The 16029-nt window shown below is 37.7% G+C and overlaps 1 protein-coding gene across 1 annotated transcript in view; it reads right to left on the bottom strand.

Moving 5' to 3' along the window:
• LOC103505036 (unc-112-related protein) overlaps positions 1 to 15702 on the bottom strand; it is a 149791-nt gene extending 134089 nt beyond the window's left edge. The window contains exon 1 of the mRNA XM_026820435.1: positions 15131 to 15702. Within this exon, the coding sequence (XP_026676236.1) occupies positions 15131 to 15272 (142 nt within the window). The 5' untranslated portion in view covers positions 15273 to 15702. The remainder of the gene's footprint in view (positions 1 to 15130) is intronic.
• Positions 15703 to 16029: the final 327 nt, after the last annotated feature.

Below are 16029 nucleotides of genomic sequence, written 5' to 3'. Positions count from 1 at the left end.
AACTTTAGGAAGGCCTGGCACAATAGCTACAAAGGAAATCATAAAGTCTGTGACAGATTTGCCCGATTTCGTTTCGTCGAGGGATCTCATTCCTATGAATTTCAGAGGAGCTATTTCCCTCACCAAACTAAATAGTGAAAGTTAAGGTTCGAAGGTTGGCAGTGGTCTGATATACTGATCGCACGAGGATGTTGATGAGCTCAGAGCCCATTTGGACGGGGAAGGCAAATAATAAAAGGTCAAATGAACGACAGACCTTTTTCGAAGGGCAAAATGGTAAGTAACCTTCCATTCCTTTCTAGATAGGTATGTCTGTAAGGTAAGTAGGTATAATTCAGAAAATCGAAGGTAGTAAAGGTACCCAGCCCGACGATGACATGGGCGGAAATGAAGGGGAGTCTAGCGCAGAGAATATCTTTGAAAACATCAAAGTTAGAAAAGATATTAAACATTGAAATAATATTTTATGCACAAACAATCAAAATTGGATTATGAATTTAGAAAGAATTTTGAAATGAATCATACCTACAAATTTTGAGAAGTGATCAATTGAGGTTTTTGATATCAAAATACTCAAAAGCGCAAAAGACGTCGTTTGCAGAATGGCCAAGAGCTGCTAACCAAATCGTTGAAACAACCAAGGACATGAAAGTGGACCAAGAAGAATGATAGCCCTGGACATTTTCCTATCAGACAGAACAGAAGAAACACTCTTGAAGTACCTCGAACTGTAAACCCCGGAGCCTCAAGTCCTAACCACGGACCTCAAACAGCACCTTTAAACCTGACACGGAAGAAAGTGTATTTGACATTTCAATTGAGAGTCTAGTTATAAAAGGAATCGAACATTTAATTTATTAGACGTAAAGTAGAGGATTATAAAAATATTTATATCCTAACTTATTGAAAAGACTTAATTCCTTTTGATCTTGTTGAAAGGTGAAAAAATATCATCGGGAATTTAACACTGAAGGTTACATCAAGTCAAAGTGTGTAGAAGGTTAGAGTAGAATAATTTATTTTATTAAAGGACAGCCATAAGATATTTATTTATCAATAGCGACTATATCCTCACTCTAATACATACAATTGGCGATAGAAATTTTTCACTTAAGTTCCTGATATGGGACTTAAAAATGCCTTCAAATTTGTGTTTGATGCAAATAATTTGTTTTATAAAACCACCCTTCATACAGACATTACAATGCAGATAACATAGTCTTCAATACTGTCTCTACAACGGGCTTTTGCTGCATAAGTAGGTAGGTAAGTATCCTACTCTGTTGAAGTAGAGAAATAGTCAGAGCTTCTGAAATTGCTCTATTTTCTACTTCTGCCAATAACAGGCGATAATTTTATGCCCATTGATTCGACCAAAGCGTCAATAATGAAATCCACCGAACGATTTCATTAGGACCTTATCTCAAACGTATGTAAGTAATCTTGGTCGGTACAGAATGAGTGCATTAACTCTGGTGGTGATATCTGTAGGTAGAGCTTCAGCAGTGGACGTATAAGTACGTAGGCAACCCAAACCTGTCCTTAGATTTTGTACAGAAGCCCTCGAGACATAGAAAGTTCTCTCAACCAATATGCCATGATTGTTTGAAACCAATCGATACCCGATATACCATGTAGTGTCACACTGGACCAATCCTTCGGATGAATGAGTGAATCCAGTAGCTTACATTGCGACTGCGTGAGAGAGGAATGACGACCTGACATTGTGCTACTAAACGTAAATGAGGTGGTCCTTCTGGAATGCTCCAAGTTCCGGGTCTTATCCTGCTCGAATGAGACTAAAAAGTCCCTTTACCCCAGCAGTCTAAACAAGGTCTCGTTTATTTTATGGGTTAAATAACATGGTACATATTATATAACAAAATTCTAGGACCTTGCTTGATTAAAAAAAATATATAATGATGATAAGTAGTATGAGTAAGGAAGAAGGGGGGAGAGGGGAATAAGAATAAGTGACAATAGTGATTAGATGATAGTAGAGACAGAACTTAGTGACTTGATTGAAGAATTTAGAAGAGGCCTTTGATCATCAGATCTGTAATTTTGTCATTGTAGGAATATCAGAAGAAAACACAGAATCTGAGACAATTGAGACACCCTGTAGAAGAGATCGACGAGAAAAACCCGTATCAATAAATTACGAGAAACCCACCAAATACAGCGCAATCAAGGCCTTATCAATCGATTGAGTACAGTGGGTTTCTACAAAGACAAACCCATAATTATTATATATGTATTATTACCAATATTATTAAGCATTATTTGTTACTAATGTTATTATTTTTGTTGTACTAATAGAAAGTAGGTACAAAAAATTGGCAGTCATCTGTCGATTGTTCTCTTGAGATCATTGGCGACGAGATGTAATTTGGCAAACATATTCCAGTCACAAGATAGTCGTGGCCTTCGCCTATTGTCATCTGACCGGGAGTATGCAAATTTGAAATGGCAAGGGCGGGAGATATGGTAGTCATGGCATTGGTGACACTCATAATGAAATCCAATACCCTCCCACCCTGAGCTGATTTGGTCCTAAAGGGAATGGAGGAGAGAACCGATTTGGTCAGAAAAAGGAGGAGAGGGAGGAGTTGTGACTTAATCACTTAATCTATAGGGTGGTCAAATAAACCTTTGTTATGTGTAAGCAATTAGGCATGTGAGGGGTTATCCTTTCAAAAGATAAGATCCCAACGGAACTTTTGGCCCCCCTTGCTGTGTCGCTTTTGAGGGTCCTCTGTTGTCTTCTCGAAATGCTTCGAATAAAGAAAGCTACGGTGATGGGCTAATGGGTACCATTCTTAAATCCACCCTATATAAAATATTAATTATTCGAACAGTTAAGAAGTAGGTTTCTCTATTTCGCCTACATTCCAAAATTTGCAACGGGGGCCGCACACGCGGCACACAGATTTTCACGGATACTACCAAATCGGTTACCTCGCGCGTCCTACCTCTTTTGTCATCTCGCGCATCCTACCTCTTTTGTCTTCTTCAGAGAAGACTACAACCAAGAGGCGGACTGAACTTCTTCGCCTATTGTCATCTGACCGGGAGTATGCAAATTTGAAATGGCAAGGGCGGGAGATATGGTAGTCATGGCATTGGTGACACTCATATTGAAATCCAATACCCTCCCACCCTGAGCTGATTTGGTCCTAAAGGGAATGGAGGAGAGAACCGATTTGGTCAGAATTCAGAAAAAGGAAGAGAGGGAGGAGTTGTGACTTAATCTATAGGGTGGTCAAATAAACCTTTGTTGGGTGTAAGCAATTAGGTATGTGAGGGGTTATCCTTTCAACAGATAAGAAAGATCCCAACGGACTTTTTTGGGCTCCCTTGCTGTGTCGCTTTTGAGGGTCCTCTGTTGTCTTCTCGAAGCTTTTGAATCCAAGAAATAAGTGATCTCGTACCTTATTGGTCGATGATCCATTGTTTTTGGTGAGAAATTGTAAAAGCCGGAGATAAGCGACCGACAGTGGAAATGCTTCGAATAAAGAAAGCTACGGTGATGGGCTAATGGGTACCATTCTTAAATCCACCCTATAAAACACATTAATTATTCGAACAGTTAAGTAGGTTTGTCTCTTTCGCCTACATTCCAAAAGTTGCAACGGGGGCCGCACACGCGGCACACAGATTTTCACGGATACTACCAAATCGGTCACCTCGCGCAACGCGCATCCTACCTCTTTTGTCTTCTTCAGAGAAGACTACAAGAGGCGGACTGAACTTCGTTGAATCGTTTTCCTCATTGAGTTTAGTGAACGAACGATCAAATAACACAAACAAACAAACAAACGAACAAAAAAAGTGAGTGCTTTCGACTCGACAAAATTTCATTTAGCTTGATGGTTGTATTCTCGGAATTTCCCCTGTTCTGGAGGTTGTTTTCCTTCTTTTGGCGTCATAGCGCCTTTACTAAACCAAAGAAAATTCAAGGTGGCGCGCGATAGGCATCGGTTCCGTTTCTTGAAAGTTTCCCGAAAGGCAAATACGCCTTTTGTACTGAACTTCGTAACTTCGTTGAATCGTTTTCCTCATTGAGTTTAGTGAACGAACGATCAAATAACACAAACTGAACTTCGTAACTTCGTTGAATCGTTTTCCTCATTGAGTTTAGTGAACGAACGATCAAATAACACAAACAAACAAACAAACAAACGAACAAAAGAAGTGAGTACTTTGGACTCGACAAAATTTCATTTAGCTTGATGGTTGTATTCTCGGAATTTCCCCTGTTCTGGAGCTTAATTCCCCTCTTCCAGAGCTTGTTTTCCTTCTTTTGGCGTCATAGCGCCTTTACTAAACCAAAGAAAATTCAAGGTGGCGCGCCATAGGAATCGGTTCCGTTTCTTGAAAGTTTCCCGAAAGGCAAATACGCCTTTTGCTTGTCTGTTACGCTGAATAACTTCTGGTCTTCGAGTGAATGATCAATTGGATGAAGCATTGTGCTATGACTCTACCAACTTCGCTCGCTGATGTCTGTTCTATTTCCAGGCAGATATTGTTCTCCCCGACTTCTATGTTATTGTTTTAGGAGAAGTCATGTTTCTACCCCCTTCCCCCCCTCAGGATCTCACCACCTGTCTTTTAAATAATGCGTTTCACACTCATTGTTTGTTTGTTTCTTTGTTTGTCTCTCGAGTGAATGATCAATTGGATGAAGCATTGTGCTATGACTCTACCAACTTCGCTCGCTGATGTCTGTTCTATTTCCAGGCAGATATTATTCTCCCCGAATTCTATGTTATTGTTTTAGGAGCAGTCATGTTTCTACCCCCTTCCCCCCTCAGGATCTCACCACCTGTCTTTTAAATAATGCGTTTCACACTCATTGTTTGTTTGTTTCTTTGTTTGTCTGTTTGTTTGCTTGCTGACATTCTGGACATATTTTGTTATGTAAAGTTTACAATAGTAAGTAGTAGTGGATGATAATTATTTATATAACTTATATAAATAGGTACTTATAGACATGTCTAAAAGTCTAACTAAATAAAATAAAATCCAAAGTTCAGTCTGTCCACTGGGCTAACCATAATAACCATTGCACCACCTAAGTAGATACATACCTACCTATCTTCCTATTTACCTAAATACTAAATACCCAATAATTCTCTATAGTATCTAATTGTTTCCAAACGTTTCATATTTCCACACGACTCAGTGGATGATAATTTAATAAAAGCATTTGAAGCATAATTAATTTCAACTTCTTCAAGTCGCGGAAATTTTGAAGTGTCAAATAAGTAGTAACTTAGAGAAAAGTTCTGTGGAAAATTGAGATTATAATTACCTAGATATTCTTTTTTAGGGGACTAAAAATAGCATCTGTTCTCTAGAACAAGGAACATATTAATTAGAGTATTTTAATTAGGCAAATAGGCATTGTGTATGGCACCAAAAGAAGAACATCCACCACAGTTGACTATTATCAGTATCAACTTCCGTACCCGTACAGACTGTGTAGCTCCCCCGAAAAATTTCTTCAACCCCAAAATGTGCCCAAAAATCCCCATGGTTCACGAAGAACTTAGCATAGGTAGATAAAAACTAATCTACATAAGTACGAGTACATAAGCATACAAACAATAATCATCATTATGAAGGTATGTATGTTTGCTATGAAGAACATACGAAGTTATTATTTTTAGAACATTCTGTTTAGGTACAGTATTCGATATAACACCAGCATAGGGTGAGGGGAGAGTAGATAAGACTTGAAAACTGTCTTATCAACTTATCAAACAAGATGAATTCGTAGACGAACTACGTCATTTCTGTGGAATTTTAAAGAGTTTAAAAGTACCTACTTACAGGAAGTATGAAGTACCTATACTGGGTACATAGGCAGGTATTAGGGTAGGTACACTAAATGAAGTAGGTAGGTACCTATAGAGAAACACAAGGGTCAAATAATTAAATACTCATTCATAGGTACATACTATAAATTACTACAAACTTATTGAACATTCGCCTCAACTCAGAACACATGTGATGATGTGACTTGGGCAATCTCATGCTTCGTCACATGTTGTCACTTCCGGTAGGCACACATACTTCCACTCACAGATCCTGTGACAAGAACAGCTCACGACATCTCACCAAGGCTAGGGCTCCTTCTGTTGAAGCCATGAACATCATTCTAATATCAGTAATTCGGTGGCTTAAAAGCAGAAAAGGAGGAGGAGGGGGAGGAGGAGAGAGAATGGTTCACGAAGAACTTAGCATAGGTAGATAAAAACTAATCTACATAAGTACGAGTACATAAGCATACAAACAATAATCATCATTATGTAGGTATGTACGTTTGCTATGAAGAACGTACAAAGTTATTATTTTTAGAACATTCTGTTTAGGTACAGTATTCGATATAACACCAGCATAGGGTGAGGGGAAATAGGAGTAGATAAGACTTGAAAACTCTCTTATCAACTTATCAAACAAGATGAATTCGTAGACTACGTCATTTCTGTGGAATTTTAAAGAGTTTAAAAGTAGGTACCTACAGGAAGTATGAAGTACCTATACTGGGTACATACTGAGGATAGGAGAAAGCCAGCCGTTCCCAGAACGAACATTATCCGGTCAGGAGAAAATCCGCCCCAGGCGGGAATCGAACCCACGACATAGGATTTAATTATTAGCGTCCCCTCTTTTGAAAATCTCACCACACCACTGGCTATTTTCACATGGTTTTTATTAATTTACACAAGACATTCTTCGTCCGTACCTACTTACTATGATCTTATGAACAAAGCGTTTTGGTTACCCGGGCGTTCCAAAGGGTCGGTGATTTAGAGAGGTGCAATAAAAGCTCTAGGGTTCTTCACTCGTAATCTACACGAAAAATTCTCAAAGAATGCCGACATTTTATAGCTGTTTGGTTTAGTTGGGTACGGACTGTCACGGTTAATACACCAACGATATTTGATTTAGAGAGGTGCAATAAAAGCTCTAGGGTTCTTCACTCGTAATCTACACGAAAAATTCTCAAAGAATGCCGACATTTTATAGCTCTTTGGTTTAGTTGGATACGGACTGTCACGGTTAATAGACCAATGATATCCAATGATTAGTTTTCTTTTGTCTGCGAAAATTGTTTAACGGGTTAACGGTTTTACACTATTGGGAGGAAAAGTCATACAAAATACAAGTATAAATTGATTGTACTTGAAGTAAATACCTACCTAATAAAAGGAGTGATTTGAAAAGGTTCGATCAAGATTTTTTTAGTGTCCTAAAACCGTTAAATTCCTAAAAGGTAGGTAGGTATTTAATTTATTTGTTAGGTGCTAAATTGAATTTCAAGTCTTGAAGATTTATGATTAATCCAACTAGGGATTAGTTTTCTTTTGTCTGAGAAAATTGTTTAACGGGTTAACGGTTTTACACTATTGGGAGGAAAAGTCATACAAAATACAAGTATACCTATCATACAAAATACAAGTATAAATTGATTGTACTTGAAGTAGGCACCTACCTAACAAAAGGAGTGATTTGAAAAGGTTCGATCAAGATTTTTTTAGTGTCCTAAAACCATTAAATCCCTAAAAGGTTATAGGTACTTATTTGTTAGGTGCTAAATTGAATTTGAAGTCTTGAAGATTTATGATTAATCCAACTAGGTAGGTTAGGTACTTAAGTAGGTTTTAATCCAACAAGTAAGTTAAAGTAAAGTACCTACCTACATACCTACCTAAATAAATAGTTACATCTTTTGATACCTGGGTTTTGGAAAAGGCCTTTCTTTACAAGGACAGTACGAAACTTACTACAATGGTGATACTTTCCCCGTGTGTGTATCGTAGGTACCTTATATTTCAACGTCAAGAAGCAGGTAGGTACAAGAAGAGTAGGTAGCTAAGCACGTAAAATATAGCAGTAGGTATTACTATCAGGTGATTGACCTAGCAAGGTTACTCCATCACATACTCAGGATCTGCCAATACAAGATTAACGCTATCATCACGTCACAAAGGAGGTAAAATTTCGCCATAAAAGTGCAGTGGAAATTGACGTCATTTGTTGATTTTCACCAGGGCTTGCTTCGTTTAGCTGAAGTAAATTACTCAAGTTGGTTTTGAGTGGATTGGAACACATCACATGCCTTCAGGTACACTCCATTTGTCAAGGGTCTAGTCACTCTAGTCAAACCTTGTCCTTTTGATCAATTTAATTTCAAGAATTTGATGAAAATTTGTAATGAAACAATAAGTTAGTTAATACTCAAGAATACTCAAGATAAAAGTGTACCTACTGTTGACTATGAAATAGGTACAAATGTAGATACCTAGATACCTCCAATACTTTCTAGTTCTTGTTTGTCTCGCTCAACAGAGGAATGTTCTTGCATTATACACTCTATTTGTTTTCACTTCAAGGTTGGATATTGATTGTCTAATGTGTTCACTGGTCTTATGTTTATTGATAGAGAGACCATGGAATAAGTTATAGTTCTACTTTGTTTGTGTGTGCCTTTCTTTTGTTTTTCGATAAGTCGATTAATTAGGACCCCAAACCTTTCTTCTGAAGGCTCAAATATCTTGGAGGACTTACAGTCTTCCTGATAAATGGGAGACTTTTGGGACAAGATACACAGGAGGACCGGGAACAGTAATGGATAATTTATTACTAATGGCCGATCTTACCATTGAGGGTTAACACAGTGTCAAGGGATTTCTTTGACGTCACCCATTTCATTTACACAGACCGGTATTTCTTAAATTCTGGATTACCTGAAACCTCTGTGGTAAGATCGGGCATAAATGTTCTACGAGCAATTTACCATCAAGTATAAGCTTTTTCATGTCCTGTATGTGTATCCGTATATAGTTATAAAACGGTTCGCCTACAAACACCATTGGTCCTTAACTCTTGCTCGACCTCACTTCCTAGTCCTACACTAAAACTAGCTGTCAGTTCCGAGAAGATCAAAACAGCACGCGTTTTCAATTAAAATGATTATTACGTTATGATAATAGCTGCGCTCTGCTTCCTCTCTGTGTTGTAGTGGAAGCTTCGTCAATATTTCGGTAATTGATGTGCACAGGGGCGTAAGTTCTACTATCTACAGGTAATTATGAGGGCGTAACTTCTTACTATCTACATTGAAGATTTAAAATATTCGAAGGAATAGATAAATTTCGTATCTTTTGTAAAATTATAAGAGATTACCACCCTTTGCTTCAGAAACGGATTTTACTTTATGGAGTCTATGCTACAGTCCTTAAAAGTGTGACAAGCCGACAACTGAGCACATAACCATACAAGAAAGAACTTAGAATAGAATACTTATGGATAAAATCCGCCCCGGGCGGGAATCGAACCCGCGGCCTAGCGCTTACAAGGCAGACGCACTACCAACTAAGCTGACTAGGCTGGCCGTGAATACCTTGCTTTTACCGACACAAAAGTAGGTATTAGGCTTACTTTCTCTATCGCCAAATATTTTGCCGTTCCAAGAAGTCTAGAAGATCCACCAAAGAATTCTTATGAAATCCATTAATGGTTAAATAATAAAGAAAGGTGCAAAAATATTCCATGTCCTCAAATGTTACATGATATACAAGGTACATAGGTATTCTTTAACCACGATCGAATAAACTACGGACTAAAAAATTCCCGGAGGGACGGACCCAGCTTGTTACCTGTAGATCTGCTTAGGAACCGGTTATTTTCACGCAAAAGTAGGTATTAAGGCTTACTTTCTCTATCGCCAAATACTTATTTTGCCGTTCCAAGAAGTCTAGAAGATCCATCAAAGAATTCTTATGAAATCCATTAATGATTAAATAGGTAATAAAGAAAGGTGCAAAAATATTCCATGTCCTCAAATGTTACATGATATACAGATGACAGTTGGGGTACGTCCACTTTTCAGTTAATATCTTTGAGGAGCGCCTGGCGCTATTTATTGTCTCTTAGATTGATGTTTTTTACACCTAAATATCTTGGCAGGTTGTTTTTTTACGCGACCTTTGTGCCAAAAAGTCTCGTTGAGTTCCTAGAAGTCTAAGAAGCAATCTATTCTAATGTTATTGGGTGAGTATTTCAAAGAGATGAATGAATAGGTACCTGGTACATGTGTACGTAAGTAGAATAGGTACTTACTTTAATGGTGCCCTAGTCTGCCCCAGGGACGTAGTCAGACCAAAAAGACAGCCCAAAAGCCCCAAAACTAGACTAAAAAGACGGTCCAAAATTCAAATTAAGTAAGTATACCGACCTATACCTTATTACTTATTAATACTTACTCTAGCTTCAGCTAGAGTTAAGTAAATATGGGCTCGACAACCTCTGTTTCTGTCACACAATCTCATATAAGGTAATTGCTACACTCAATCAATTCTCAGGTGTTAATGCGGCTCGACAACCTCTGTTTCTGTCACACAATCTCATACAAGGTAATTGCTACACTCAATCAATTCTCAGTTCTCAGGTGTTAATGGTAAAAGTCCACCGTGTTGACCTAACCAGGTGCCAATTTATTCAATCAAGTTCTAAACCAAACCGAATCAGTTCTCAGGTGTTAATGGTAAAAGTCCACCGTGTTGACCTAACCAGGTGCCAATTTATTCAATCAAGTTCTAAACCAAACCGAATCAGGCAAGATTATAGGTACTGTTGGTATACCTATATTTAAGTATAAACAAGCATACCTGCTTTATTGAAATCTTATGTAAACGAGAATGCAGGATGATCAAATGAAGTAGATAATATAACGTGGGTAGAGTAGATACATAGGTACCGCATGGGTATTTGAAAGGTAAATTGGGTATTATACATAATGTAGGTAGTTATACCTACCTACTTACCTACCAGTATGTGACACACGGTACTGAATTTCAAATCTAGGAAAAAGGACCAAGAGGTTCGACCGACCGAAGAGACGAGACGTGGTCTTAAAATTCGGCATCAAAATTTGAACAAGTTAAATCCAAGACATCATAATGGGGATGGAGTTGCCATTGCCTTTATTAATTCATGATTACAATCGTTACAATTGTAAGCGTGAATACCTTTTTTTTTAAGAGGTTTGACAGAGGGAACTGTAACGCTCAAATTTGCCATTTGAAAAGTTTCTCTCGAGTCAATTTACGAGCATGATTCCATTCCAACTTAGAGCTTTTATTGAATTTTCTTATGCTAAGAAAAGTAATAAGTATTAGGTTCTGAAATACTCGTGTATTATGATGATATGAATACTTGGTGTCACAAAGGAGGTAAAATTTCGCCATAAAAGTGCAGTGGAAATTGACGTCATTTGTTAATTTTCACCAGGGCTTGCTTCGTTTAGCTCAGGTAAATTACTCAAGTTGGTTTTGAGTGGATTGGAACACATCACATGCCTTCAGGCACACTCCATTTGTCAAGGTTCTAGGCAAACCTTGTCTTTTGATCAATTTAATTTGAAGAAACTGATGAAATTTTGCAATGAAACAATAAGTTAGTCAAGACTCAAGAATACCAAAGATAAAAGTGTAGACTGTTAAGCTATGAAATAGGTACAAATTTAATGTAGATACCTCCAATACTTTCTAGTTCTTGTTTGTCTCGCTCAACAGAGGAATGTTCTTGCATTACACTCTATTTGTTTTCACTTCAAGGTTGGATATTGATTGTCTAATGCAAACGAGTTCACAGAATATACAATTTGAGCAAAAAAGTGAACCAACATTCCAAACGGTTAAAAACATATTAGAAATTAGAAAATTCCTTCGTGCAAGATGCTTCAAGAACTGTTAATTTTTATGATTTTTAAACAAAGCATTTAAGTGTTCGTTTACAGATTGTAGTGGAACACCTTCTACTTTACATTTATGACCATCGGAACACCACCTCTAATCAATATAATTAGATTTGTGTACTCAGAAATGACCTTCTCTTCCAGGCTGACCTTGTTAAAGAGAGCTTTAATTCTACTCGAAGCTAAATCTACAAAATGAAGAGTCTTGCCTCCGCCAACCCATATAAGGGCATCTTCAGAGTCTCTGCTAACGGAATTCTTCGAGCAAGTTATCTCTGTGTATCACAGACTATGGCGGAGTCAGTGGCGATGCTATTGGACTCTGTGGTAGTTGAAGGACAGTGGTCAACGAATTATTTTAGTGGAGAGGATGATTCCGGAAAAGAGGACTTTGGCGATTTGGATATATTCGAAAAAGAAAATTTGCTCGAGATCAAGGATAGATTTAAAACTGTAGAAAGTAGGAAGACTTGAAATCAAATAACTACATATGTAATAGGTTTCGAGCAACAAGTTTTGCATCCCCAGTTCAAAATCTTCATTCTAACATCCAAATTCCAAACTTTGGGAAGGCGCCAATGTCACTGAAATGTCACAACCCTCTCTGAAAATGACCTTGCAAAGCCCTTAGGCGTCCAGAAGGCCCATTTCCACGTCCGCCACTGGTCCCAGTATGGCTTACGGCCCACTTTTTCTTCTTTCTACATATGAAACTTGGTGTTGGTTGTTGTTTCCATGTGACGTTTGACGCTCTGGCTTGCATTGGTTTCAGATATTATGCTGGTCTTCTCAATATTGTCATCGTCATCAAGAGTCTCTGCTAACGGAATTCTTCGAGCAAGTTATCTCTGTGTATCACAGACTATGGCGGAGTCAGTGGCGATGCTATTGGACTCTGGTTGTTGAAGGACAGTGGTCAACGAATTATTTTAGTGGAGAGGATGATTCCGGAAAAGAGGACTTTGGCAATTTGGATATATTCGAAAAAGAAAATTTGCTCGAGATCAAGGATAGATTTAAAACTGTAGAAAGTAGGAAGACTAATCAAATACCTACATATGTAATAGGTTTCGAGCAACAAGTTTTGCATCCCCAGTTCAAAATCTTCGTTCTAACATCCAAATTCCAAACTTTGGGAAGGCGCCAATGTCACTGAAATGTCACAACCCTCTCTGAAAATAACCTTGCAAAGCCCCCAGGCGTCCAGAAGGCCCATCGTGGATGATAATTTAATAAAAGCATTTGAAGCATAATTAATTTCAACTTCTTCAAGTCGCGGAAATTTTGAAGTGTCAAATAAGTAGTTACCTAGAGAAAAGTTCTGTGGAAAATTGAGATTATAATTAGATATTCTTTTTTAGGGGACTAAAAATAGCATCTGTTCTCTAGAAGAAGGAACATATTAGTTAGAGTATTTTAATTAGGTATTGTGTATGGCACCAAAAAGAAGAACATCCACCAATCCACCATAAGTTGACTATTATCAGTATCAACTTCCAGCACAGTGTACCCGTACAGACTGTGTAGCTCCCCCGAAAAATTTCTTCAACCCCAAAATGTGCCCAAAAATCCCCAATCTGACAACCCTGTCTAGATGGTTTAAGAGCACCCATCCCACCTAGCACCTAAGGACCGATTGAGGACCTATCCTTCATCCTTCATTTTTTACGAGGCGAAAACTCATAAAACACAAAGAAGAGAGAGCGAGAAAAATAAACAAAAGGAGAGAGAATCAATAAAAGGAACATGGATTTATTTGTTCTTCTTTTTAGTTAGGAAAATATTGACAGAGTTATTGGAAAGAATCTGATAAAAAGACGAGAATTATGATTAATTAATTTAAATGATTAATTAATTTAAATGATTAATTAACTTGATGATTAATTAATTTAAATGATTCACAGGCTCCCCAGAGGCTAGTTTCAAGCTACCCACCTAGGTACCAGCCTATAGGTACCTACCTACATAAGTAGGTACATAGCTATATTGTATACAGAGAACCATGATACATAATTTATCATTTACTTTCGTGGCAGGGGCCTATTGATAAAAATAATTTTTATCATTTACTTTCGTGGCAGGTGCCTATTAATAGAACAAAATGAGTTCACAACTTTAAATGACCAGGAACACCAGCAGTACCAGAGTAGGTATCAACTCTGACGTCATTATGACGTCATAGTAATTCCAAAACTTTCAGTCATACAGGTCATTGACCTCGGCCTTGAGTTAGAAGCTGAGAGTCTTCTAGTAGTAATAGTAACAGTAACCGTGCTAGTTTTACAATCTCTCGCGTCTCTCCTTAGTCTGGTAGTGGTAGGTCCAGAATAGTTGAAATGGTAAATGATTTTTAAGAGTGTAGGTACGTATCACCGCGTTGGCGCGTACCACAATGGACCGTCATAAAAATCGAAAAACTCCTTTTTAAGGCCCGTCAAAAAAAGTCTACTCTTATGTAGCCCATCTTAACCCAGAGGTGCAGGGGTAAGCTGAGTTCGAATCCCAGCCAGAGCGGAAGTTTTCTGTTCAAACTTTTTCGTTCCCCGAGAGGTAAATGTACGTAAAATAAAATGTGCTTTGAAGTACATAGGTACTACGAATGTTGAATTTAGGGTGTAGGAGAGAGCAAACTGCAAACTCCGTCTTGTGAGAGCAAATGAGTAGCTTAGGTGCCAAGCTGCCAAGTGAGTAGCGATCGGTCTTGCAGAACCAAAAGGGTAGCTACTAGGTATCATGTGAGTAACTATTATTAGGTACCTAGGTACAGAGTAGCGACCTTTCCCCAGTGATTTCCATTATTTACGAGACACTTAAATAGTTCAGAAATAACCAGAGCTCGAATAAAATGTTTATATGCTAAACCATACCTATTTTCTAAAGATCTAAAGTAAGCAGAGCAGTTTTGTTTAGATTCTAAACAAAACTGCTCTGCTTATGTTTATCGTGATTATTTTGTTATCAGACATAGCATAATGTTCAGTGACTGTTCCTTCATGCTCGGGTTGACTTTCATGGTAAATTTCACAGAGTTAGATACACACATACCTACTTGTTAACATAGGTACCTCCTACAAGTACTTTATTTTATATTTTTTGGTCGACCTATATATCAAATTAAAGGTCTTTTTACCAGGAACACGAAAGTGGTGATGGAAATTTTGTCCAGAAAACCATAAAGCCAAAAAACTGGTTTTTGGAGGATTTTTCCTTCTTCTTTCGGTGCCTATCCGCTAATCCGCTTCGGGTGTCGGCGATCATCATGGCTATTTTGACTTTATCCGCTGCTATCCTGTTGTGTGGAACTTTTCTCGAAACTTTTTTCTAGCTAAAGATCCTTCGGGGGTGAGCTTTTTTTTTACTCACCTAAATCTTCCACTAGTCGAAGCATGACTCCTCCAATGTGCAGATCTCCTTTCACCCGCAGGCTCCTCTCGATTTGGAGGTCTGTAACGTAGACCTTCAACATCCAGGTGCCATCTCCCACTAAAACACCGTCGGCCATCATTTTGATAAGAGCTGAAGAGAAAACTTTCACAGAGAAAACACTCAACTTTGATTTTGATAGTTGGAAAAAATTAAATTTTTATTAGACTACAGAAAGGACGATTGAAATTGTTTAACCATTTTAATTTAGAAGTTGACTAAATATGTAGGTATTTTGGTATTTAATTAATTAATAAATTAAAATTTATCTATTATCCCAACAGAAACAAACGCACATGTAGGTACCCGATCGACTTTCTTTTATCAGATCGTAAATAATAGGTACCTATTTTAGTTACCTACGCTCGCGAAATTTCTCACGCCGAATTACATATATTTAAAATTGAGAAAAAAATGTTATTTTCCTGGGAATAAAATAAAATTAAAAAATAGAAACGAGGGAAAAAATTGAAAAATAAATAAGAAACGAAAGATATTTTTCTAAAAATTACGAAAGGCTAATTTAACGTCAACAATATTGCCAGTATTAATTTCAATCCGATTGTATTGTTAAATGTTTCTAAAGCCCCCATTAGCGAGGTTAATATCTTTGAGGAGCGCCTGGCGCTATTTATTGTCTCTTAGATTGATGTTTTTTACACCTAAATATCTTGGCAGGTTGTTTTTTTTTACGCGACCTTTGTGCCAAAAAGTCTCGTTGAGTTCCTAGAAGTCTAGAAGCAATCTATTCTGATGTTATTGGGTGAGAATTTGTAAATATCTTGGCAGGTTGTTTTTTTACGCGACCTTTGTGCCAAAAAGTCTCGTTGAGTTCCTAG

This window comes from Diaphorina citri, unplaced genomic scaffold, assembly GCF_000475195.1.
Source record: "Diaphorina citri unplaced genomic scaffold, Diaci psyllid genome assembly version 1.1 scaffold146, whole genome shotgun sequence".
NCBI classification, from domain to species: domain Eukaryota; kingdom Metazoa; phylum Arthropoda; class Insecta; order Hemiptera; family Psyllidae; genus Diaphorina; species Diaphorina citri.
Note: the sequence above shows the minus strand (reverse complement) of the source record. Positions and strands in the feature narration are given on the sequence as shown.